Source organism: Pseudorca crassidens, chromosome 9 (genome assembly GCF_039906515.1).
Source record: "Pseudorca crassidens isolate mPseCra1 chromosome 9, mPseCra1.hap1, whole genome shotgun sequence".
Taxonomy (NCBI): Eukaryota; Metazoa; Chordata; class Mammalia; order Artiodactyla; family Delphinidae; genus Pseudorca; species Pseudorca crassidens.
Genome location: NC_090304.1, coordinates 70,432,721 through 70,458,934, shown reverse-complemented (window position 1 = coordinate 70,458,934; position 26,214 = coordinate 70,432,721). Strand labels below are relative to the sequence as shown.

The window sequence follows — 26,214 nt, the reverse complement described above, 5'->3', positions numbered from 1 at the left end:
AAATACCAAGTCCTCTTCTGCCTCTGAGCCTTTAAATCTGCTAGAAAAGATGTTCCTCCAAATAACTTCATAATAATGGCTCACTCTCTCAGTTTTTTCAGGCCTTTGTTCAAATGTCTCTTTATCAGAGGCTATCCCCAATCTCTCTCTATAAAATGTGTCATAGAGTCTGAGTCCACCTTTGATGTTTGACTGCCGACAGCTGTTAAGCCTTACCCCACTCCTTCCTCCCCTTCTGCCCCACGTTTGTGCAGTAAAGCCTGGCTGCTTCTTGCTTTGCCACCTGTGGGAAATTCAAACTGCATGCAGAACCATCACCCTGGCCCTACCCCGTAACCACCATAAAACCCCCAAGCCAGTCTCCTCTCTCTGTTCTCTCAGGCCATTTTTGGACTTGCTTGGGAGCTGCCCTGCTTTCCCCAGAAAGCCTTATTATGGGAATAATAAAGTCTGTCATACACCCTTGGTATGTGTGTGACTTCATCAGTCTCAACATCTGAGCTGAATTTTGGGTGGGAGTCCACCTTTTCTCAGTGTGGATGCCCACAACAAAATAACATCCTCCTTCACAGTCCATCTTCTGCTTTATTTTTTCTTCATAGCACTAGTACCACCTGACATAATATGTATTTGCCTTCCCCTACTATATAAATGACTGAATGATAGATCCCAGCATCTAGTGAAGTATCTGTCATAATCATTCATTCAACAAATATTTGAGTGCCCACTTTGGCCAGGTTCTCTTAAAGGCAATAGTGCTATAGTGGTGATCAAAGCCCTTGCCATGGAGCTTACATTCCAGAGGGCAGGGTAGGTGTTCATTCAGTATGTATTTGTTAAATGAATGAATACTAATATTATTTTTGTCTGGAGGTAGGATATTAAAAAGAAACACAATGTCATATTATGAATGCAAAATTTTTATTCATTTCTTTTGGTGCAAACTAGTGTTTATTAAAAAATAATATTTAGGAATTTATACTCACTGGACATGTTATAGTTAACATCCAAAGACAAAAAATATTTGTTATAGTTAACATCCAAAGACAATTTATTATATGCTTAGTACTAAAAAGCTCCTAAATCAGTGTTGGCATTACAAGATTAGAGAGTTGTTTTTGGCTCATGATTATTATAGAAAAACACTGAGGAAAACTTCAGTCATTACAATTGGTAAAGGTATAATTTTACATTTCATGAAGGATAGTAGTCATATTTGGTAATAGCCTCATTTATAAATTAAAGTATACTCACTTCGAGGTTGTATTTTGATGCTGTTTCTTTTCACTTCTCGCAAATAACCAACAAGGCACAAACTGCTTCCAATTGACAGTCCAAACAAAGGAGGAATCATGCCTAACCATCTGGTTGCTAATATTTGTTAAAGGCAAATTACAAACTTCAGAGTATGGTTCAACATCACCAAAAGGAGTAAAGTTGCTCCCTCTGACCACCTTATTCCATGAAAAAAGTGTACTTTGACTTCTAAAATGGATTTTAAAAATTCAGTAGAAAGATTTAACAACTATCAACATTTCCAGCACTGATTTTTCTAATACCCAGAAACATCCACTTAGCAGTTGTAAGACTAACTTGAAAAACTGAATATACAAACGTAAATTATTGCCATTAGCTAGTAGGAATCATCACTTGATTCTTAATCCTGTTTATATTTAATTATAAACATAAGACTGATTTTTGTGTGTGTGTGTGGTATGCGGGCCTCTCACTGTTGTGGCCTCTCCCGTTGCGGAGCACAGGCTCCGGACGTGCAGGCTCAGCGGCCATGGCCTACGGGCCCAGCCGCTCCACGGCATGTGGGATCTTCCCGGACCAGGGCACGAACCTGTCTCCCCTGCATCGGCAGGCGGACTGTCAACCACTGTGCCACCAGGGAAGCCCAAGACTGATTTTTAGAATAAAAAGAATGAAGAACATCTCCATCATGTGTCTTTGTTCCCAATAATCCCTTTCAGATAGATCTGTGAAGTAATACAGAGCACAGTGTCGACATACCTTTCATTTCAAAGGCCGAAAAAAATAGGGCTTATTAAGTAGTGAGATCATTTCTATTAGGCTTTATATTAGTATCAATTAATGAGTTAATCAGTCAAACGAGTATCAGTTGATTTAATCTCGCCCAAATGAATGGGTCTCTGTTGGTTGATCAATGCGATAGAGAAACTCTGCAGGTAAGAAGTATCCAAGATATTCCACTATATCTGGGGTGGTGTCATAATGGTAGTGTCCACCTTCTCCATGATGACTAAAACAATGAGTGTGCTCCAACCGCAAATCAAACCCCTAGGACAACAGAGAAGCTATCTGTTAGTATTCCAATTATTTTGCATAGAACTTGTTTAAGGGGATGGGAGACCTTTTTAATTTATGTTACAATAATTTTTATTTTATTTTTTTTAGTAGGTAATACAGTCACATGATTCAAAATTCAGAGGGTGCAAAAGCATATATTCAGTAAAATGTATCTTTCCATTTCCTGCCCTCACTTCCTTTCCTAGAAGGCAACCAAAGTAAGCAGCTTCTTCTATATCCTTCCAAAAGGATTATTTTTAATTTATTACTTGTATGGTAGTACTCTGCACCTACTGTGCTGTATGTTGCTCTTCTTCATTTAACAGTATAGCTTTCAGATCTTTGTATATCAGAACATAAAAGAGCTTCCTAATTCTTTTATATCTCTGGTATTCTATTGTATGCGCATACCACTTTCCAACTGACATTAGATTATTTCCAGTTCTTCTGCTATTACAGCAGTGCTGTCATGAATAACCCTTTTAACTAGTCATTTTATGCACATAGCCAAATATTTAACGATAAATTCCTAGACATGTAATCACTGGATCAAAAGATATAGTCAGTATTTTCGTAGGTATTTGCTTTAAATTAGTCTATATTATTTTTCTAGGGTACAATATTAGAATATAATGAACAGTATATAGAACAGCAAATAAGATGATAGGACACCTGAATCCTGTTCTGATTCTACTATTTAATAATGTGACTTTGGGTGTTATTTAAAATGCCTGTGCCTTCAATTCTCCAAAGGTAAAATCTGCTCTGCCAAATCATAGGTGGTCAGATATTTGCTCCCTTACCTTTTAAGACAATTCTACAGACTACACTAGTTCTTAAATAAGAACACAAAAAGTGCCTAATTCTAAAAGAATATTCTAAAAATTAAGCATTATTGCAATGTAAAAGACAGACATAGACTTACTGGGTCTCTGGAGATAAAAACTGGCAGACAAACCAAAGGAGCCTTCATCTCATAAAAACGTAACCATTTATTCACGTCTTCATCAGAGTTCAATGGGCAGGAAGAAAATTCTGCTGGCTACAATAAAAGGACATTAAACAAGTAAACATCGAATATTATTGAGCTAAAAATTTATATATAATTTCATTGTTAAAACCTTTAAGCCTTCTTATACATTCTATTGCTATTTTTGGCACCAAGAGAAGTTATATACCCTAGTTTTCAAAAGGACCACCAATCAATGTGTACACACTAAAAGATATGAATGAATAAATAAAGGAGTTTCTCAGTTTTCCTATGAGTATATCCTCATCCCAGTCTTAAATGTCATTATTGATACTGGTAAATGAAAAAAAAGGAAGGCATTGAAAGTGGGGTAGAAGCATCAAACAGAATAAAATACTTAGAAATAAACTTAAGGAGGCAAAAGACTTGTACACTGAAAAGTACAAAGCATTGCTGAAACGAATTTTAAAAGACTCCAGTAAGTGGAAAGACATCTTGTGTTCATGGATTGGACAACTTAATATTGTTAACATGTCAGTACTATCAAAAGCAATCTAAAGATTCACTGCATTCCCTGTCAAAATCCCAATGACGTTTTTGCAGAAATAGAAAAATCCACCCTAAAATTCATATGGAATCTCAAGGGACCCCAAACAGCCAAAACAATCTTGAAAAAGAAGAAGGAAGTTGGAGGTCTCACACTTATTGATATCAGGCTTGCTACAAAACTATAGTAATCGAAATAGTGTGATACTAGCATAACGACAGGCATACAGATCAATGGAATAGAATAGAGATCCCAGAAGTAAACCCTTGCATATATGGTCAAATGGTTTCTGACAAGGATGCCATGACCATTCAATGGAGAAAGGGCTGTCTTTTTAACAAATAGTGCTGGGAAAACTGGATATCCACATGTAAAAAAATAAAGTTAGACCCTTACTTTATATCATATACAAAAATTAACTAAAAATGGATCCGACACCTAAATATAATAGCTAAAACTGCAAAGACTCTTAGAAGAAAACAGGAGGGAAGTTTCATGACATTAAATTTGACTTTTTGGATATGACATCAAAAGTACAGGTAGTAAAAGGAAAAATAAACAGGTGGACTACGTCAAACTAAAAAGCTTCTGCACAGTAAAGGCAACAGTCAACAAAATGAAAAAGGCAGCCTATGGAATGAGAGAAAATATTTGCAAACCATATATCTGATAAGGGGTTAATATCCAAAATATATAAGGAATTCAATAGGAAAAAAAAGCCCAATTAAAAAATGATCAAAGGACTGAATTAGACATTTTTCCAAAGAAGACATACAAACGGCCAACAGGTATATGAAAAAGCACTCAACATCACTATTCATCAGGTAAATGCAAATCAAAGCCATGAGATATCACTCACTCTAGTGCAGATGGCTGTTCTCAAAAAGGCAAGAGATGAAAAGTGTTGGTGAGGATGTGGAGAAAATAGAACACTTGTACACTGCTAGTGGGAATGTAAACCGGCACGACCATTACGGAGCTTCCTCAAAAAATTAAAAATAAAACCACCATATGATCCAGCAATTCTGCTGGGTATATATCCAAAGGAAATGAAATCACTACCTTGAAGAGATATCCGCACTCCTATGTTCACTGTGGCATTATTCACGTTAGTCAAGATTGGGAAACAACCTAAGTGTCCATCAACAGATGAATGGATAAAGAAATTGTTATCTGTATCTTTTTAGTTGTGATATGTATATGAAATATTATTCAGGCTTAAAAGAAGGAGGAAATCCTGCCATTTGTAACAATATAGTTGAACTTGGAGGACATTATACAACACTAAGTGAAATAAGCCAGTCACAGTCAAATACTGCATGATATCACTTATATGTGGAATCTAAAGAAGTCCAACTTAGAGAAACAGTATAATGGTGGTTGCCAGAGGATGAGGGGGTGGGGGAAAATGGGGAAATGTTGATCAAAGGGTACAAACTTCCAGTTATAAGGTGAGTGAGTTCTAGAGAGCTAATGCACATCATGGTAACTATAGTTAATAATAAAGTATTGTTTACTTGAATTTTAAGAAATCCTATAATCCTTTGGTATTTACAAATAGATTTCTCTATAATTTTGTCGTAAATTGGAAAAGTAAGTAGTTTCACAAATGTGTCTTTCTATGCAGAATCAGCTGGTTTGCCATTTAAAATTATCAGGATAAAAAACATCAAAACAATACGTTTTCTAATGGCTTCATTGTTAAAACAAAAAGGACATTAAGTTATAACACTTTTACACTTCATTCATTTATTCGTTCACTCACCTACCAAAAATTATTTTAAAAATCCTAGATGACCTGGTCTGTCTTCATATAGTATTCCGTCATTAATGCCTTATAAACTTATTATAGTCAGCCCATAAGATTATCATTTTCATGAGTTCTTTCCCTAAAACCACAACCATCGTAATAGCAAAGTCTATATAGGGATTCTAGCAATGAAAATAATCAGTTTCTAAGGCTTATACTCACATCTATCTCAATCTTTAATACAAACAAATTGAGAAGAAAGTTCTAATATATTAATATGAAAAAAGGACTCCGGCTGGACATTATCATACAAGTTGCTTTACAGTATTGTCTGTCATTTAAATTTGATCACAGTAAAAGGGTTTGTTCAGGGTGTCTTTAAAAGTTAAATTCTCAGGTCTTCCCTAGTGGTCCAGTGGGTAAGACTCCGTGCTCCCAATGCAGGAGGCCCAAGTTCAATCCCTGGTCAGGGAACTAGATCCTGTATGCATGTTGCAACTAAGAGTTCGCATGCTGCAACTAAAAAGTCCACTAAGAAGCTGGCATACCGCAACTAAAGACCCTACATGATGCAACGAAGATCCCACGTGCCACAACTAAGACCCAATGCAACCAAAAATAAATAAATAAATATTTTTAAAAAAGGTTAAATTCACAATGTATATTAAAAAAATCCTACGATCTTAAGCACGTGCGCGCGCGCGCACACACACACACACACACAGGCCTTTACCATAATATGAGTCTTCACTTTTCCCTTCTGAATCACGAAAGTACCTCCCATTCCTACAGGCTTATCTCCATAATGTTTTTCAAGAGTCTGTCTCATACAAGTCACAAAGTTAAGTTTTCCAGTTCTTCTTTTGGCTTTCACCTCAATGACCTAGAGAGGACATAAATACACATACCATTGTTCTAAGCTGCAAAATATTATGTAAATAACTACCCAAGTGAAACATTATATAATTCAGTGCCATCAAGCAAATATTCACTTGTTTGCTTCGAGCACCCAGATATGAGCAGAAGTGTCTCAATCCTCTAAGTCTTAATAATATATATAGTATTATATATATATATAAATTATATATCATTTACTCTAATAATGTCGTATTTGTGCTTTCTTGGACTGAGAGAGTTATAGCTAAATTTTATAAATTTATAGCCAAATTCTACACTGAACTCTAGAGATTCTTATATGTCAAGGTGGTAAAAGACTGAGAATTCTTTGGTTTAAAGGGATTAACTTCTGATAACTGGAGGGAGGAGAAATGATTATGTTTTCTCATTTCCTTTAAAAATCTGGACTGCTGTTACCTCCACTTTATTAGGTATTTTTGCTTCACTATCTCATTTCCCAAAGTGGCTGAAGTAGTTATCTCTACAAGATCTGGGAGTTCTCACAACAGCTAAAACTGAAATAATCTTTAAAAAAAAAAATAACAGCTTTATGGGGGATATAATTCACATACCATACAATCCACCTATTTCAAGTATACAATTCAATGGGTTTCAGTATACGTATAGAGTTGTGCGACCATCATTACAATTTTGGAACATGAAATCATCCTTTTTTTTTGTACTAACAGGAAGTAAATATGAAGTGAGGCATTAATTCTTCTCACGTCTTCTATAATTTTTTGCTCCCATCATTTCTATCTCAATCAATGTCTGATCAGTCTGAAATGAGTAAGTTACATATATACCAACTATATAGGTAGACATTATCTACTTCAGCTGCATGGTTCATCTATTTGACTAACTCACTCCCCACAGGAACATCCTATTTTAGTTCCTTGGAAAAAAAGCTATTGCTTACTAAGTATTATTTTTTTTTCTTTTTAAAATTTTTGTTTGCGTGTGTCTTTGTTGCTGCGTGCAGGCTTCCTCTAGTTGAGGAGAGCGGAGGCTGCTCTTCATTGCGGTGCTAGGCCTTCTCATTGCGATCGCTTCCTTGTTGCAGAGCGTGGGCTGTAGGCGTGCTGGCTTCAGTAGTTGTGCCGCATGGGCTTAGTTGTTCCGTGGCACGTGGGATCTTCCCAGACCAGGGCTCGAACCCGTGTCCTCTGCATTGGCAGGTGGGTTCTTAACCACTGTGCCACCAGGGAAGCCCAAAGTATTTTCACTATGCCTGTAGTACTTTCTGAATCTTTCATAACTGTGTTATTTAAAGAGGTTTGGGACTTAGGTAGCTTTGGATTTCCTTAAGAAAACTACAGTAGTAGCAATAAGCATGCAAATTTTTAGCTATCTGAGAACTCTTGGAGAATACTGCATTTTTAGAACAAAATCACCTTTCCAGGCTGGCCTTCACTGGCAAAAAGATTAGCCAGTAATGCAAACCCAAAATCATGATATTTCTCACTGTATTTCTCAAGTAGGCACCCTCCATCTGCAGAGTTAACATGAGCAAAGTAACTTCCATTCACAGGAGGTTTGTGTTCACTTTCTGTTTGAACAACTGGCATAAACTGAAAAGAAAAGTAAATAAGGTAATTAGTCAAGCCTAGTATCTCTATGCAAAGAGAAGATCTTGAATAATGTAACAAAATATTTTGTCCTAGACTTTAAGACATTTTATTTCAAGATCTAATAATAAAACATGAAAAATAAAATATTTAATGTCAGATTCAAAATGTTAAAGATTTACAAATATCAAAAAAACTGAAAAAAAATTTTAGAAAATGTTTACAGTATTATAGTGTTTCTATAAGATTGTGACATTTGCATCAAAATTTCTCATTTTATTACTTACTTATTTACTTACTTACCTACCTACTTACCTACTTACTTACTTAGTTCCCTGACCAGGGATCGAACCCGGGCCCTTGGCAGTGAAAGTGCCGCGCCGCGTCCTAACCACTGGACCGCCAGAGACGTCCTTAAAATTTCTCACTTAAATTTTAAACTTTTTCTGTCTTGAACACTAGGCAAATTATATTAATGTTTCTATAAAAGGACTTGTATGATTATTGACTAACAGTCATAGATGTAAGAGGCTGTGAGAGAATGGGCAGACTGAGCAGGTTATTCTCCTGTTCGTGAGATGTGAAGAAACAGTGATGTTTTTATGTTGGAAATGTGTTAACATACATAGTGATAGATACTACCTTTTGTAAACAATAATCATACTACTGGGGTAGGTCCCTGCAATTTGGTCTGAAAGAGGGATTTGATTAGATAATTAAATATTCATCTTCTGATTGCAAGCTGCCCTTATACCAGCAAAGATCATAGAGAAGTTAGGAATCCTCTGATGTGTAAGGACTGAAATCTTTCACAGTCCAGAGTCCTCAGCAAATCACAGTAGGACCTTCGATGGACTCCTCGAATACTGAGCATGTGCCATAAGAAAATCTAAATTAGAGATGAGTGCTCCATTTCAGTTGGACTAATTGGAGCATGTGCTATACTCCAAATCTGTATCAACAGTAACAAATCTGTAGAGAGGTATGACATCAACCACTTACAATTCATTCAGAAGACAAGATTTCTGATAGGGCAGGAAAAGGAAAAAGGCAAACTAAGTGTCAAATCAATAAAATAAAGTAATTATATATATGCTGACCTCAGAATTGAATCCAAGAGTCTGAAATGGGCCTGCTCCTGCTCCAAGAACAAAAGCTCCAGGAAGCTGGATTTCTTTTGCGATTTTATTTAGATCATAAACCTATACAAGAGGAAACGCATATTATTTAAATCTTACTTATATAAATTCCCAGATTTACTTTTTATTACTACATCCATTAACACTTCCTTGTCACATTGGTCAGTGGACCTTCTAATAATAAAAATAGGAATCAACCCGATTTTCATAATCTCCATGTGAATGTGAAAAGTAAAAGAAACTTACTTTTTTTTTATTTGTAAGAGGCAATAAGTAAGGTACACCTCCTACTTCTGCAATTCTAGTTTTCCCACAGATACCTAAAAAAAACAAATAAAACAAGCCATCTTAAAAATAGGCAAACATCTAAATTTAAGTATAAAATGCCGGAAGACACTAATTTATTAAGAGTATATAACTTTTCAGTTCATAGTTTTACAAATAGCAGGGGTTGGAAAATGTAAGTAGCTAGGATCCCTGTCCTACGCTAACTTCCTGTGTTTCTAATAGTGTCATAACCAAGCATGACTTGATATAGTTAGTAGCATAAAGGCAATCGAAAGTTGATGATACATAACACTGTAAAGCAACTATACTCCAGTAAAAATTAATAATATAAAAAAAGAAAGTTGATGATAGGGCAAGGGCTAGAACTGGAGCCAATGTTTGGATGAGGTTTCTAGAATTAGTCTATAATGACTTATTCCTTTAAAAATCTTTCTTTTGGGGGAGGGAGAGTTTTAGCTAAAATTATATTTTAATTTAAAATATTTTGGTAAAATATTACTTCTTTTAAAAATCCATATTGAGAAGTCCTCTTGTTAGAGTTGTTTGTTCCAAGGTTGTTTATAAAAATGACAAGTAATTTTAGGTAACTTCAGATGCTAGGAACTTTCTACTTACATTTTTAATTAAACGTCACAGGTACAGCTAGACACTGTTTGGGAAAAGATCCCCCAGTGTTCTCCTTACTTGCTGCAAGTGACAATAAGTCCTTCCTTCTCTAGTGCTTTGGTTGTGTCTATTGGCTCAACACCCACCAAGAGGTGAACCTGGTTTTCGGGTAAAACGACGAAATAATACTAGTAAACACGCCAAGATCACTAGTGACAAGACCAGTTCATGTAGAAAGTACCTAAATATGTTTATGAAAGATCATATATGTAACATGCATACATATCTGGCTTCCTTAGTATGTAATTTAAAGACTCACAAATTATTGACAAGAACCTAGAAAACTCTTTTTCAAACCAACCCTTTGGGTGACAAAATTAAGATTAACTATTTTTCCTGTACTCTTCTGTGTTTTCTGGTTTTTATTTGAATTATTTAATCAATTATTTATTTTGGGGTAAAATATATTACCCTTATAATCGGAAGAAACAGAGCTATAAAAAAGTATTATGATAGGGACTTCCCTGGCAGTCCGGTGGTTAAGACTTCGCCTTCCAATGCAGGGGGTGCGGGTTCAATCCCTGGTGGGGGAGCTAAGAGCCCACATGCCTCAGGGCCAAAAAACCAAAACATAAAACAACAAAAAAAGTATTATGATAAATGCTTTTAAGGTGTGAAGAGATATTGCCATCTGGTACATAAAACTTCTAGAATTTACAGGTCTACTTAAAATCAAAGACTGTTTGAACTAGAAAGACCCAAAAAGAACATTTAACCCAAATCTCACTCCCCCCCACCCCCATTTTAATGTATCTGAAGCCCAGATACATTAATTGGCTTACCCAGGGTAATGAAACCTTAAGTGGCAGAGAAAGAACTAGAGTCCAGGATTTCTACGTAAAACTGCTTTTTAACAAAGATGTCAATTACATAATAAAAGAGTGAGTAAGTGTGACTGTTCCAAATTCCTCATTACAGTAGGGTATAATGAGAGAATGTTGGACTTTGGAAGCAGACAGATCTGGATTTGAATCCTGATTATGATTCCCACTGAGATTACTTAGCCTCTCTTCAGCTTCAGTTTTCTCATCTATAAACTGGGGCTAGTACTCACCTTGCAGTGTTAGTATAAAAATTAAGACATCAAATATAGATATCCATCATACTGTCTGACAAATTATATTTACTTAATATTGAAACTGAATGGTACAGATGAACCGGTTTGCAGGGCAGAAATAGAGACACAGATGTAGAGCACAAACGTATGGACACCAAGGAGGGGAAAGTGGCAGGGGTGTGTGTGGCAGGGGGGGCGGGTGGGGGGCAGTGGTGGTGGTGGTGGTGGGATGAATTGGGAGATTGGGATTGACATATATACACTAATATGTATAAAATGAATAACTAATAAGAACCTGCTGTATAAAAAAAATAAATAAAATTAAAAAAAAAAAAAAAGAAACCGAGCAGGACCCTGTGGGGCTCCTGGGCACAAAAGTCTTTTCGTGTCCCCTGTTTTTTTGTTGGTAAGAAATAGGCTTCATTCGGCTTCGGTGACCTTCCCTGAGTTCCACAGGGCAGGTTCAAACAGTTGCTAATCAGGGAAGGGAGGGGATGAAGAGACAAGGGAGGAGCAGTCAAGAAACAATAGTGTAGCCTTGGGGCAGGGTCCTGGTTCCTCCTCACTGGATATACATAACTGTATCTTTGAGCTCTTGTGCAGAACTAAAACCCCTACCACATGGAAGATGTTAACTACTTGATGAAACATTCTTCATTCCAGAGAGAAGGTTACAGTTCAATAACATAGAGAACCATAGATCACGGGACCACCTGAGATGATCCTTAGACTGAAGGAATGCAGGCCTTGCAAGCACTCTGATCCTTATGAGAAGCCCCTCCCCTTGACTGTAAGACTCCCCACACCTGCCCCCCCACTGAGTTTGGGACAGTTTTGAGGGCATTAGGCCTCTGTGGCCCCCTTTGCCTGGCAAAGCAATAAAAGTATTCTTTTCTACTTCACCCAAAACTCTCGTCTCTGAGATTCAATTTGGCAGTGCTGCACAGAGGCTGAGTTTCAGCATCAATATTAATTTCCCTTCTCACTTTAAACACTGGCTGGATAATCACTTGACAAATTTGTTGAAGGGATATTAGTATTTAATGGATGATTCAAATAAATACAAGGCTTTTAAGATCACTTCTGGTCTTGAATGAATGAATGAATAATAAATAAATACATAAATAAATAAATAAAAATTATAGTAAGTTTCCATAACAGTCACTTGAATGATTAAAAACAAAACTCTCATGTGATATTCAGGATTCTAGCCTATTGAATATCTATTATATAACCTGTGAAAGTTACAAAAGTACATAAAAAACATATTTTTCTACAAGGGTATAAAATGAAATTTGACCAATATTAGAAAACACAGAAATTAAGCACAATTTAATCTAAAAGCTGGGTCAATATCCTTTGCAGATACTGCTTACCTTTTACAGGAAAGGTAAATGGCTCCTTGGTCAAATTAGGGCAATCAACTACAGAGACCTGGACATCAGCAAAGTTATCCGTTAGCCCCTTCTGCAGAACTAATAAAGACAAGGAAAAGGGTTAAACATTAGGTAGAAATTTGTCATCACATATCAAGTCTTCCCTCAACTGTTTTGTGTGTCATACTTCCAAACTAAACTTGTGTAATTTACTACTTTTTTTTTTTATTTTTTGGATACGCCACATGGCATGTGGAATCTTAGTTCCCTGACTAGGGACAGAACCTGCGCACCCTGCAGTGGAAGCATGGAGTCTTAACTGCTGGACCGCCAGGGAAGTCCCTAAACTTGTGTAACTTAAAAGGAGGGGGGGGCTTCCCTGTGGCGCAGTGGTTGAGAGTCCGCCTGCCGATGCAGGGGACACGGGTTCGTACCCCGGTCCGGGAAGATCCCACATGCCGTGGAGCGGCTGGGCCCATGAGCCATGGCCGCTGAGCCTGCACGTCCGGAGCCTGTGCTCCGCAACGGGAGAGGCCACAACAGTGAGAGGACCGTGTACCGCAAAAAAAAAAAAGTAAGACATGAAAGTATGTGTTATATGACTCATATGTATTTCAAAGACAGGCAGCTAATCTAAGGTTCTAACAGGTCAGAACAGTTCAGAACAGTGGTCACCTCTTGGGCGGCTGGGGGAGGGGAAGGGATCCCACACGCGAAGGGGGAAATTGGGGAACCACTGGGAGGGCAGAGGATCAAAAGGGAGCATGGCCAGGTTTCCCCTGCCCACTTGGACCCCCAGGAACCTGTTGAGATCCCGGGCCTGATCCTCTGCCCACCTATGCCCCCTCCAGCCTTGTGGGTCCTGAGGGAGCGAGAGGGAGGGAAGGGGGAGCAAAAGTAAAGGCTGTATCTATGGCACCGGCACCCCTGAGGGGTGGCCAGGGGAGGGAAGGAGTTACTACGCCCAGTGGGACCCAGTCATGGTTAGGGTTCCAGCAGTGATGGGGGAGACCCTGGGGGAGACAGTGGGGGAGGGGCACAAACGAACGGAAGGGGATGGGGCCACTGCTTTCCCTGTCCTCTTAGGCACCAGGGAGCCTGTTGGGCTCCAGGGCCTAATCCTCTGCCCTTGGAGCCTCTCTCCTGCCATGCAGAGCCTAAGCCTCACCCCTACACCCCCACCCATGGCCCCACCTCTACACTCGAAGACCCCCTCTGAGACCCCCTCCAATGTGCTGGGCATAAACCCCACCCACACACCCTCACTCAGGGCCCTGCCTCCAAACTCCAGAACTCCACACTCCAGGGGCCCTCCTTTCAACATGCTACCTCTCTCCTCCTGCGCAGGTCCTAAGCAGAGGCCCCGCCCCATGCTCCAACATCACCCTGCCTAGGCCCTGCCCCATGCTCAAATGTCACATCCCCACCCGCCTAGGTCCGACCCCACCCAAAACCCCACCTCTGCCTAAGTTCCACCCCCTGCCTAAACTCTACCCCTATAGCCAAGACTTTTTTTTTTCTTTTTTCTTCTTTTAGATTGGGGCTCTGTTTTACCTTGTAGATTCATTGTTGTCGATTCTTTTATATTTTTATTTTTTCCTAATCTTTTATTTTTCTAATTTTATTTTATTCTTTATACTTTGTTAGTGATATCTCCTTTTGGCTTGTTCCCCCACACCTTTATTTATTTTTCTTTTTTCTGTTATTTTACCTTGTTGCAGTTGTTTCAATTATAATTTTATTTTTCTAACATATTTTTTATCTTTCTAATTTTATTTTATATTCTTTCATATTGTACTGCTCCATTTTTTCTTTCTTTCTTCCCCCCCCCCCTTTTTTTTTTCACTGTGCCATGAAGCTTGCAGGATCTTGGTTCCCAGGCTGGAGGTCGGGCCCGAACTCCTTTGGTGGGAGCTCTGAGTCCAAACCGCTGGACTAACACAGAACCTCAGACCCCATGGAATATCAATTGGAGTGACACCTCCAGGAAATCTTCATATCAGCATCAAGACCCAGCTCTATCCAACTGCATGCAAACTCCAGTGCTGGACATCTCAGGCCAAACAACCAGTAAGACAGGAATACAGCACCACCCATCAAAAAAAAAAAAAAAAAAATGAAACGACAAAAAAATTTGTTACAGATGAAGGAGCAAGGTAAAAACCTACAAGACCAAATAAATGAAGATGAAATAGGCAAGCTACCTGAAAAAGAATTCAGAGTAATAATAGTAAAGATGATTCAAAATCTCAGAAACAGGATGGAGAAAATACGAGAAACATTTCACAAGGATCTAGAAGAACTAAAGAGCAAACAAACAGTGATGAACCACACAATAACTGAAATTTAAAATACTCTAGAAGGAATCAATAGCAGAATAACTGAGGCAGAAGAACGAATAAGTGAGCTGGAAGATAAAATGGTGGAAATAATTACCAGGGAGCAGAATAAAGAAAAAAGAAAGAAAAGAATTGAGAACAGTCTCAGAGACCTCTGGGACAACATTAAATGCACCAACATTCTAATTATAGGGGTTCCAGAAGAAGAAGAGAAAAAGAAAGGGTCTGAGAAAATATTTGAAGAGATTATCATCAAAAACTTCCCTAACATGGGGAAGGAAATAGTGAATCAAGTCCAGGAAGAACAGAGGGTACCATACAGGGTAAACCCAAAGAGAAGCATGCCGAGACACATATTAATCAAACTATCAAAAATTAAATACAAAGAAAAAATATTGAAATCAGCAAGGGAAAAGCAACAGATAACATACACGGGAATCCCCATAAGGTTAACAGCTGATTTTTCAGCGGAAACTGCAAGCCAGCAGGGAGTGGCAGGACATATTTAAAGTGATGAGAAGAAAAAACTATAACCAAGATTACTCTGCCCAGCAAGGATCTCATTCAGATTTGACAGAGAAATTAAAATCTTTACAGATGAGCAAAAGTTAAGAGAATTCAGCACCACCAAACCAGCTTTACAACAAATGCTAAAGGAACTTCTCTAGGCAGGAAACACAAGAGAAGGAGAAGACCTGCAAAAACAAACCCAAAACAATTCAGAAAATGGTAATAGGAACATACATATTGATAATTACCTTAAATGTAAATGGATTAAATGCTCCAACCAAAAGACATAGACTGGTTAAATGGATACAAATGCAAGACCTGTACATATGCTGCCTACAAGAGACCCACTTCAGACCTAGCGACACATACAGACTGAAAGTGAGGGGATGGAAAAAGATATTCCATGCAAATGGAAATCAAAAGAAAGCTGGAGTAGCAATTCTCATATCTGACAAAATAGACTTTAAAATAATGACTATTACAAGAGACAAAGAAGGACACTTACATAATGATCAAGGGATCAATCCAACAAGAAGATATAACAATTGTAAATATTTATGCACCCAACATAGGAGCACCTCAATACATAAGGCAAATACTAACAGCCATAAAAGGGGAAATCGCCAGTAACACAATCATAATAGGGAAATTTAACACCCTACTTTCACCAATGGACAGATCATCCAAAATGAATATAAATAGGGAAACACAAGCTTTAAATGATACATTAAACAAGATGGACTTAATTGATATTTATAGGACATTCCATCCAAAAACAACAGAATACACTTTCTTCTCAAGCGCCCATGAAACATTCTCTAGGATACACCATATCTTGGGTCACAAATCAAGCCTTGGTAAATTTAAGAAAATTGAAATCATATCAAGTATCTTTTCCGACCACAATGCTATGAGACTAGATATCAATTACAGGAAAAAAACTGTAAAAAATACAAACACGTGGAGGCTAAACAATATACTACCAAATAACCAAGAGATCACTGAAGAAATCAAAGAGGAAATCAAAAAATACCTAGAAACAAATGACAAAACACAATGATCCAAAACCTATGTGATGCAGCAAAAACAGTTCTAAGAGGGAAGTTTATAGGAAGACAATCCTACCTCAGGAAACAAGAAAAATCTCAAATAAACAACCTAACCTTACACCTAAAGCAATAGAGACAGAATAAAAAACACCCAAAGTTAGCAGAAGGAAAGAAATTATAAAGATCAGATCAGAAATGAAGGAAATGATAGCAAAGATCAATAAAACTAAAAGCTGGTTCTTTGACAAGATAAATAAAATTGACTCATCAAGAAAAAAGAGAGAGAAGACTCAAATCAACAGAATTAGAAATGAAAAAGAAGAAGTAACAACTGACACTTCAGAAATACAAAGGATCATAAGAGATTACTACAAGCAACTATATGCCAATAAAATGGACAACCTGGAAGAAATGGACAAATTCTTAGAAAAGCACAACCTTCTGAATATGAACCAGGAAGAAATAGAAAATATAAACAGACCAATCACAAGCATTGAAATTGAAACTGTGATTAAAAATCTTCCAACAAACAAGAGCCCAGGACCAGATGGCTCCACAGGCGAATTCTATCAAACATTTAGAGAAGAGCTAACACCTATCCTTCTCAAACTCTTGCAAAATATAGCAGAGGGAGGAACACTCCCAAACTCATTCTACAAGGCCACCATCACCCTGATACCAAAACCAAAGAAAGATGTCACAACAAAAGAAATTACAGGCCAAATATCTCTGATGAACATAGATGCAAGAATCCTCAACAAAATACTAGCAAACAGAATCCACCAGCACATTAAAAGGATTATACACCATGATCACGTGGGGTTTGTCCCAGGAATGCAAGGATTCTTCAATATACACAAATCAATCAATGTGATACACCATATTAACAAATTGAAGGATAAAAACCATATGATCATCTCAATATATGCAGAAAAAGCTTTTGACAAAATTCAACACCCATTTATGATAAAAACTCTCCAGAAAGTAGGCATAGAAGGAACCTACCTCAACATAATAAAGGCCGTATATGACAAAGCCACAGCCAACATCGTTCTCAATGGTGAAACCATGGTTTCTGGAAACTGAAACCATTTCCTCTAAGATCAGGAACAAGACAAGTTTGCCCACTCTCACCAGTATTATTCAACATAGTTTTGGAAGTTTTAGCTACAGCAATCAGAGAAGAAAAGAAATAAAAGGAATCCAAATCAGAAAAGAAGAAATAAAAAAAAAAAAAAGAAGAAGTAAAACTGTCACTGTTTGCAGATGACATGATACTATACATAGAGAATCTTAAAGATGCTACCAGAAAACTACTAGAGCTAATCAATGAATTTGGTAAAGTAGCAGGGTACAAAATTAATGCACAGAAATCTCTTTCATTCCTATACACTAATGATGAAAACTCTGAAATAGAAATTAAAGAAACACTCCCATTTACCACTGCAACAAAAAGAATAAAATACCTAGGAATAAACCTACCTAAGGAAACAAAAGACCTGTATACAGAAAACTATAAGACACTGATGAAAGAAATTAAAGATGATACAAACAGATGGAGAGATATACTATGTTCTTGGATTGGAAAAATAACATTGTGAAAATGACTCTACTACCCAAAGCAATCTACAGATTCAATGCAATCCCTATCAAACTACCAATGGCATTTTTCACAGAAGTAGAACAAAAAAATTCACAATTTGTATGGAAATATAATGGACCCCGAAAAAAAATAAAATAAAATAAAATAAAAGACCCCGAATAGCCAAAGCAAGATTGAGAAAGAAAAACGGAGCTGGAGGAATCATGTTCCCTGACTTCAGACTATACTACAAAGCTACAGTAATCAAGATAATATGGTAGTGGCACAAAAACAGAAATATACATCAATGGAACCGGATAGAAAGCCCAGCGATAAACCCATGCATATATGGTCACCTTATCTTTGATAAAGGAGCCAAGAGTATACAATGGAGAAAAGACAGTCTCTTCAATAAGTGGTGCTGGGAAAACTGGACAGCTACATGTAAAAAATGAAATTAGAACACTCCCTAACACCATACACAAAAATAAATTCAAAATGGATTAGAGACCTAAATGTAAGGCCAGACAGCATAAAACTCTTAGAGGAAAACATAGGCAGAACACTCTATGACATAAATTACAGCAAGATCCCTTTTGACCCACCTCCTAAAGAAATGGAAATAAAAACAAATATAAACAAACGGGATCTAATGAAAGTTATAAGCTTTTGCACAGCAAAGGAAACAATAAAAAAAGATGAAAAGAACACTCAGAATCAGAGAAAGTACTTGCAAACAAAGCAACTGACCAAAGATTAATCTCCAAAATATACAAGCAGCTCATGCAGCTTAATATCAAAAAAACAAACAACCCAATCCAAAAATGGGCAAAAGACCTAAACAGACATTTCTCCAAAGAAGATGTACAGATTGCCAACAAATACATGAAAGGATGCTCAACATCACTAATCATTAGAGAAATGTATATCAAAACTACAATGAGGTATCACCTCACACCAGTCAGAATGGCCATCATCAAAAAATCTACAAACAATAAATGCTGGAGAGGGTGTGGAGAAAAGGAAACCCTCTTGCACTATTGGTGGGAATGTAAATTGGTACAGTCACTATGGAGAACATTATGGAGGTTCCTTAAAAAACTAAAAATAGAACTACCATATGACTCAGCAATCCCACTACTGGGCATACCATGACAAAACTATAATTCAGAAAGAGTCATGTACCACAATGTTCACTGCAGCACTATTTACAATAGCCAGGACATGGAGGCAACCTAAGTGTCCATGGACAGATGAATGGATAAAGAAGATGTGGCACATATATACAATGGAATATTACTCAGCCATAAAAAGAAATGAAATTGAGTATTTGTAGTGAGGTGGATGGACCTAGAGACTGTCATACAGAGTGAAGTAAGTCAGAAAGAGAAAAACAAATACCATATGCTAACACATATATATGCAATCTAAAAAAAAAAAAAAAAAGTTCTGAAGAACCTAGGGGCAGGACAGGAATAAAGACGCAGATGTAGAGAATGGACTTGAGGATACGGGGAGGGGGAAGGGTAAGCTGGGACGAAGTAAAACAGCAGCATTGACATATATACAGGACCAGATGTTAAATAGATAGCTAATGGGAAGCAGCTGCATGGCACAGGGAGATTAGCTTGGTGTTTTGCGAGCACCTAGAGGGGTGGGATAAGGTGGGTGGGAGGGAGACGCAAAAGGGAAGGGATATGGGGATATATGTTTGCATATAGCTGATTCAGTTGGTATACAGCAGAAACTAACACAACACTGTAAAGCAATTATACTCCAATAAAGATGTTAAAAAAAAAGTTAATAAAGGAATATTGTACAACTTTTGGGCACCACACATATTTAAATCATGGATTACCATATTCATTTTCATTCTGTAAAGTTCGTATCTCATCAAGAATCTGAATCGTGAATTTAGATTTTTTTTGAGGGGCAGAGTTTTGGACTCTGTCAATAAAAACAGTACAGAACAAATACAGAAAAGGAAAATTAGTTCTGTATTGAAAGTACTATTGCATAAAGCTTATCTTAGAATGTTTTTATTTAAAAATTTTTTTCCTTAGGATAATTAAAAAACTCAGTATTGCATTTACCTCCAACAAGCTCCTCTAGACTTGGCACATGAAAAGAATACTCAGCACAAGACATCTTCTTTCTGAAACAGGAAGGGGGCAGGACACAACCTTTAAAAGAATGACAGAGCTGTTGGGGGACACAAAAATTAGAACCAGCTAGGTCCAAGATGGCAGACTTCCAGTAGAACTTGAGCCTCATTATATGCTCATTGTAATGCATTAGCATCTAAATGACACACCCACAGGTGCCATGACCATAAATGGCCAAAAGTGGGCAGTGGCCCAATTCCTGGAATTCTCTGCCCCTTCCCCCAAATAGCTGGAATAATCCTCCCACTTGTTAGCCTATGAAATTACCCAGTCCATAAAAACTACCCCATATTTCGGGGCCTCTCACCTTCTGAGATGTTCCACACTCTGTGGAGTGTGTTTCTCCCAAGGCCATCTCACCTTTTGAGATGGACCGCATTCTGTCTATGGAGTGTGTCTCTCTAAAAAAATCCACTTCTTACCTATCACTTTGTCTCTCAATGAATTCTTTCTGTGATGAGACATAAAGAACCTGAGCTTCGTTAAGTCCTGAGTGTGTGATCTCAAAGTACAGTGTGTTCAAGTCCCAATCTGAGTTTTGGCTGGGGTCAAGTCTCAGCCCATGGGCTCAAGTCCCAATCTGAGTTTTGAGGTTTCACGAGGATGTACAAAATAAAGCAATTGTAGGCTAATTATTGCAGTGCACCAAGCATGAACAGCTGCTGCTCTGGAAATGAAAGAGTTCAGTTATATAAAGAGGGCAAAAGGGCATTTAGGTGTCCTCACAGAAAGGCAACCATAACTTCTTGTATTTCATATTCCAAGTGAGAAATGTCCAAGTAACCTATTTTAATACTAGTACCTTAAATAGCTGACATTTAAAATAGACAAGAGGAATACCAAACCAAGAGGGCACATGATTCATTTTCTTCAGTCATGTATCTGGATTGAACATGCAGCTTTCTAATGGTTGATTTAAGGAATATAGATCCTGAAGCAAAGGTAGTTATTAAGGTTTATGAATAACTGTTTAAATGGTTGTAGATAACAGTACAGGATGCTCAGGTACTTCTATAATAGATCATTTATTTGTGTTTTCTATTCTATATTTGACATTTAGGCTAAAAGTTAAACAAGTTTCTTAGACTATCACTTTTACAAGAGAAAATTTAAATTACTAAGAGAAATGGAAACTCCTACAAATTATTAGCTTTTGAAATTCAAATTATTTCATTTACAAATAAACATTTTCTTGGTAAACAGCTTCAATGTCCAATTATTCTGATAACCTAACCAATTATCATTTGATTTTTAAAAAATATATGCTAAATATATTTTACAATAAGTAGACATATATGCACAGAGATTAGTATCTTACCTCAAGTGTACAGGTGATGAGGTGTGCAAGCAGAGAGAGTTAAATAAAATGCAGGCAAAAAAACCCAAACAAACGAAAGTAATATGAGTTGGGCGGGGAATCCCACTGGAGGCCAATCACAACAAGGAATAAAGACAAAACTCTTAAGGCTGTTTCTAAGAACACTGTTGGAGTTCTCATTAAAATTGTTAATGAAATACCTCGTTAATGTGAATAATCTCTGATATACCATTACTTAGTAAGCGAAAGATGGTCCTTCAACATCACTTGAAATACTCTTCCAAAAAAAATTTTTTTTTAATTTTCCAAAGATTCAGTTTTCTTAGAAACTGGATTTCTAATTTTGATGATATCAAATAACACATCCTCCACAAACATACATTTAAGACCCGACATTTCTTTAGTACTTTATCAGATAATACTTTATTACCCTTTATTTACTTAATATGCATAATTTGGTCTCCCAAAGAAAATGTGAAGTGTTGATAATGGGCCCCAAACCCTATATAATCATAGTTAGATGATCTCAAATATATTTTATTTTTTTTTGGCCGTGCATTGCGGCTTGCAGGATATTAGTTCCCTGACCAGGGATCAAACCCTGGCCCTCGGCAGTGAAAGCGAAGCACAGACTCTTAACCATTGGACGGCCAGGGAATTCCCGAAAATATATTTTCGAATTGAATAAGCTATAATTGTTTAGGAATGAGCCATTTTAACTTTATTGAAATAATTTCAGATGGACAGAAAATACGTACAAATAATCTCATATATGCTTCACCTAGATTTTCTAAATGTTGACATCTTATATTTTCTTTCTTTCTTTTTCTTCTTTTTTTTTTTTTGTCTGCTCTGCGAGGCATGCAGAATCCTAGTTCCCAGACCAGGAGTGGAACCCGTGCCCCCAGCAGTGGAAGCATGGAGTGTTAACCACTGGACCACAAGGGAAGGCCCATCATCTTATATTTTCTTTATTAGAAACCAGCAAGTACTAATTAAGAACTTGTGAAAATCTGCTCAGTGAATACATGTTTACTTAAAATGAAGATAATAAAAGCACTCTAGATATTTCTACTTACAGTAGGAATAATAAAGACTCAAGTTTAAATTAAATACAATCCTAATGATCTCAGGTGGCCTCAGCCTGCAGGGGCTTGAAGCAAGATCTCGTTCCCCAGCGAAGTCAGGCCATGGCAGTGAGAGCACTGAATCTTAGCCCCTACACCACGAGGGCCAGTGGCTAGTGACAAGGCCCCTGGCTTGTCTTATTTGTAAAAGTTAATTTCAACAAAGAGACTGAAAGTAGTGAAACAAGCAAAGTGTTTATTAGGAGGGAAAAAAGTACATGTGAATAGACACACATGGGTGGACTAAGAGAGTTGCATCTTCGTGGTAGTTTAAATCACTTACATGGGGCATTTCTTGGGGGTTTCCTCTGGCAAATGTCTTGCTTTGCCTGGCTCTGAGGCCGTATTTGGTATAACTCAGGGTTCTCCCCTGTATGTGCGCACATCTCTTAATGCAGAGACCTATGGGAAGGTTGACATCACCTACTATGGGGTGGTGCCCCCTCCCTTCCTTACACCCCCAGCCTTTCTGTACCTGTATAGTTGGGAAGAACTCCTTGACCTTGAGAATGAGAAATCTGTGGTCTCTTTATCTTTTTTCTGGGTGGGACTGAGCTCCTCCCAGCTCCTGGCATTATATTATCTTGGAGTAGCTGCCCACACAGGACAGATTTCAGCTGCTCAGCCTGCAGCCCATCTACATCTCCTCATCACTAATTTTACACCCTTTACTATCTTTCAAAGGTCAGGTTTTTGTTTTCTTTCCCCACCAAAACAGAAACAAATTCCAACCCTAGGAGGCTACAGTCTGAATAACTGGTTTAGAAATGCAAGCCAAAAGCCCAGAAGGCAGCGTGGTAGTGTGTATAAGTGTGTTTCTGTGTGAGTGAGAGATAGGGAAGAGGAGGTTGGAGTTGGAGTGATGAGAGAAAAGGGTTAGAAAAGTTCTAATACAAATCCAGAGTGGCTCTAGGAGGACAGCTTTGGGCCACATGGAGGCAAACAACATTTACTCTCCAGATTCCACTGCTGGGAGTCAGTGGCCCAGAAGTAGGGTCTAGAGAAGGGAAGAATGGAAGATAGGAGGCAGAAGGATAAATGGAGCTGCAGAGGCAATGCCTAAAGGGGTAGACCAACTATGGCCGAAAACTACTGACAAACTGCATTCTGTAAACCAGACAGTATGTTAGACACTTTACAGACATTCCTTCAAAACCTCACACAACGACATATTATCCTTCTCATTTTACAAGAGGAAATAGGCCAGAGAGAATATATTATTTACTCCAGATCACTCAGCTATTAAGTGGCAGAAACAGAATTCAAAACCAAATCTAGCCCACTGTAAACCCAGAACTCATCACATTATACCTTGCCATTAACTGGTGAGGGAATGATACAATTCAGCTCACAATAAGGGAAAGTTTGTATAGAGCAACCTTTTAGCACTCAGTATACCTCTGGTCATCTGTTTGCTTTGTTTCTGTCACTTAGACTGTGATCTCTTTGAAGATAGGGCTGTATTTCTCATATTTGTCTTCCAAGTACCTAGCATACAATGGATACCAGTTCAGCCTTAGTTTTTTTTATTGAACATTTATGATATTCCAGACTCATAAGGCTCTGGGACACGGCTGGCTCCATGGATGTGCAACTAGTGAAGTTACACAGGACCATGTGTTCAGAATAGCACGTGGTTTATGCTCCATTGCCACCATCCTTAAATTCTTAACTTTAGGGACTTCCCTGGTGATCCAGTGGTTAAGACTGCAGGCTCCCAATGCAGGGGGCCCAGGTTCAATCCCTGGTCAGGGAACTAGATCCCGCATGCCATAACTAAGAGCCTGCATGCCACAATGAAGACCCCGTATGCCGCAACTAAGACCTGGTGCAGACAAATAAATAAATAAAATAAATATTTAAAAAAATTCTTAACTTTATATTTTAACTTTTAAGATGGATAGGACAATGGAACATGCTTGGGATCAGAGGAGAGAGGGTCTATGTGCATGTCCACCACCACTCCTTGCTTCCCATTCACAAAAAGCGTTTAAGTCCTGTGAGCATAGAATGCTGGTGGGTGCACAGTCCAAGGGAGTTCATTGAGACTCAAATTCCCTGGATTCCGTGTCGGTAGAATGTGCAAGCATGGAGAAGTAAAATAAATACAGGGGTGCTAGTTTTGTGCAGTATCCAGTGTTCTAGTAAGAACAAAATACATATGCCTACATAGTATGAATTGTGAAATTTCAGTTAATTCTGAGTACAAGCTAAATGTTCTTTTGTTTGTACTTAAAACTGGTATTGCAGAATATAGAGTGGTAAATGTCATGCTAATGAGTTAAACTCAATTTTTCTTTACTTAGAGTGACAATAAATAGCAAATTAATGCTATTAATTAATAATAGTATAGTTAGTGATTAATAATAAATCAATAAAATAGAATGTCATTAATAATTAATAATAGCAAATTAATGCTATTAATTAAAACATCATGACAAGTGGAAAGAGGTACTACAGAAGAAAGGAGACCGCTTATATTTTAGTACCTTTAATGGCACTTTCTCCCTGCGTTTTGAACAAGGGGCCCTGCATTTTCATTTCGTACTGAGACTCACAAATTACATAGGCAGGCATGTTATGGAACATGGCAGTGAATAAGACATGCAATCCCTGTTCTGCAGCTAACGGTACTTCATAATGCCTAGAAGACTAGACTGTCTGTGCCTGGAATTGTTCAACATTTAGAGCAAAATTGAGTAAAGAGGCTAGATTACCCTCCAGGTCTGTCCAATCCGAAGATGACACTAACCATAGATTAAGACTAGACGGCTTTCCTGGTTTTTTCATACGATACAAGAGGTCTGAAAGTGGACAAATCAAGCCAGCTCATTCCTTTTTGTAACTACTGTGGGGAAAAAACCCCCCAAAATACCAAAACTAAACTAGTTTAAACTTTTATCTTAACATTCATTAATCATTCAGGGAACTAAGGGAGAAAACAAACAAAAAAATTCGCCGCTGGTATCTCTTGTGATATGTTAACCAACCCCTGGGAGGCTGACACTTAGCTCTGAGTGAAAGAGTAGTTAACAAAAGTCCGAAGGGGAGAGGGGACCTGGATGTGCTACGGGTAACACTGGCTTCCAGTACAAAGGTTACACATTTTGAGTCTCGGTCAAAGCATGATCGTCTTACAATTTAACGCAGAGGAGATTTCTGAAGGCAAAAGTAGACATAATATGACAAAACACACCTGGCACCGTACACACACGCACACCCCACACACACTCGAGATCAGATTTTGGGAAGTCAGAGAACAGCTCAGCCAAGGCGAGACCACTGGAAGCAAAGCAGGTGGAGTGCCTGTTTCCTTGCAGCTCACAGTCATTCCGTTCACCTGACCCCACAATTTATTTCTTGTAGTTTACCGAAACATTCTTGTCTACTCCACTTACCTAATCCGTGAGGGAAGCCGACACCTGAAACCCGATCTTGCCTCAGTCAACTCCGCCTCCTCTGGATCCGGGAGATCAGACCCTGCCCACTCGAAATCGCTCCTCCTCTCACGGAGATCAAAATGGCGCCCCGCGGGTCGCCACTTCCCACCTCT

The 26,214-nt window shown here is 38.0% G+C and overlaps 1 protein-coding gene and 1 long non-coding RNA gene across 6 annotated transcripts in view; one reads left to right on the top strand and one right to left on the bottom strand.

Moving 5' to 3' along the window:
• The window catches only part of LOC137230740 (uncharacterized), a 23,182-nt gene extending 5,348 nt beyond the window's left edge, over positions 1–17,834 (top strand). The window contains exon 2 of the long non-coding RNA XR_010946238.1: positions 14,430–17,834. This is a non-coding gene — a long non-coding RNA (uncharacterized lncRNA). The remainder of the gene's footprint in view (positions 1–14,429) is intronic.
• C9H11orf54 (chromosome 9 C11orf54 homolog) lies at positions 905–26,214 on the bottom strand. 5 transcript variants are annotated; one of them, XM_067750718.1, is made up of 10 exons: positions 26,060–26,201; positions 20,639–20,883; positions 20,145–20,206; positions 12,572–12,670; positions 9,431–9,504; positions 9,146–9,247; positions 7,872–8,048; positions 6,314–6,463; positions 3,239–3,355; positions 905–2,304 (listed from the first exon to the last, which is right to left on the bottom strand). In XM_067750718.1, exons 3-10 carry the CDS (start codon positions 20,197–20,199, stop codon positions 2,131–2,133), a joined length of 948 nt encoding a protein of 315 aa, XP_067606819.1. In that variant the 5' UTR covers positions 20,200–20,206; positions 20,639–20,883; positions 26,060–26,201; the 3' UTR covers positions 905–2,130. The 5 variants fall into 5 exon arrangements, with proteins under 5 accessions (XP_067606819.1, XP_067606822.1, XP_067606818.1 ...); XM_067750721.1 differs by lacking the exon at positions 20,639–20,883 and having other exon boundaries at positions 26,060–26,210; XM_067750717.1 differs by lacking the exon at positions 26,060–26,201 and having other exon boundaries at positions 20,524–20,652.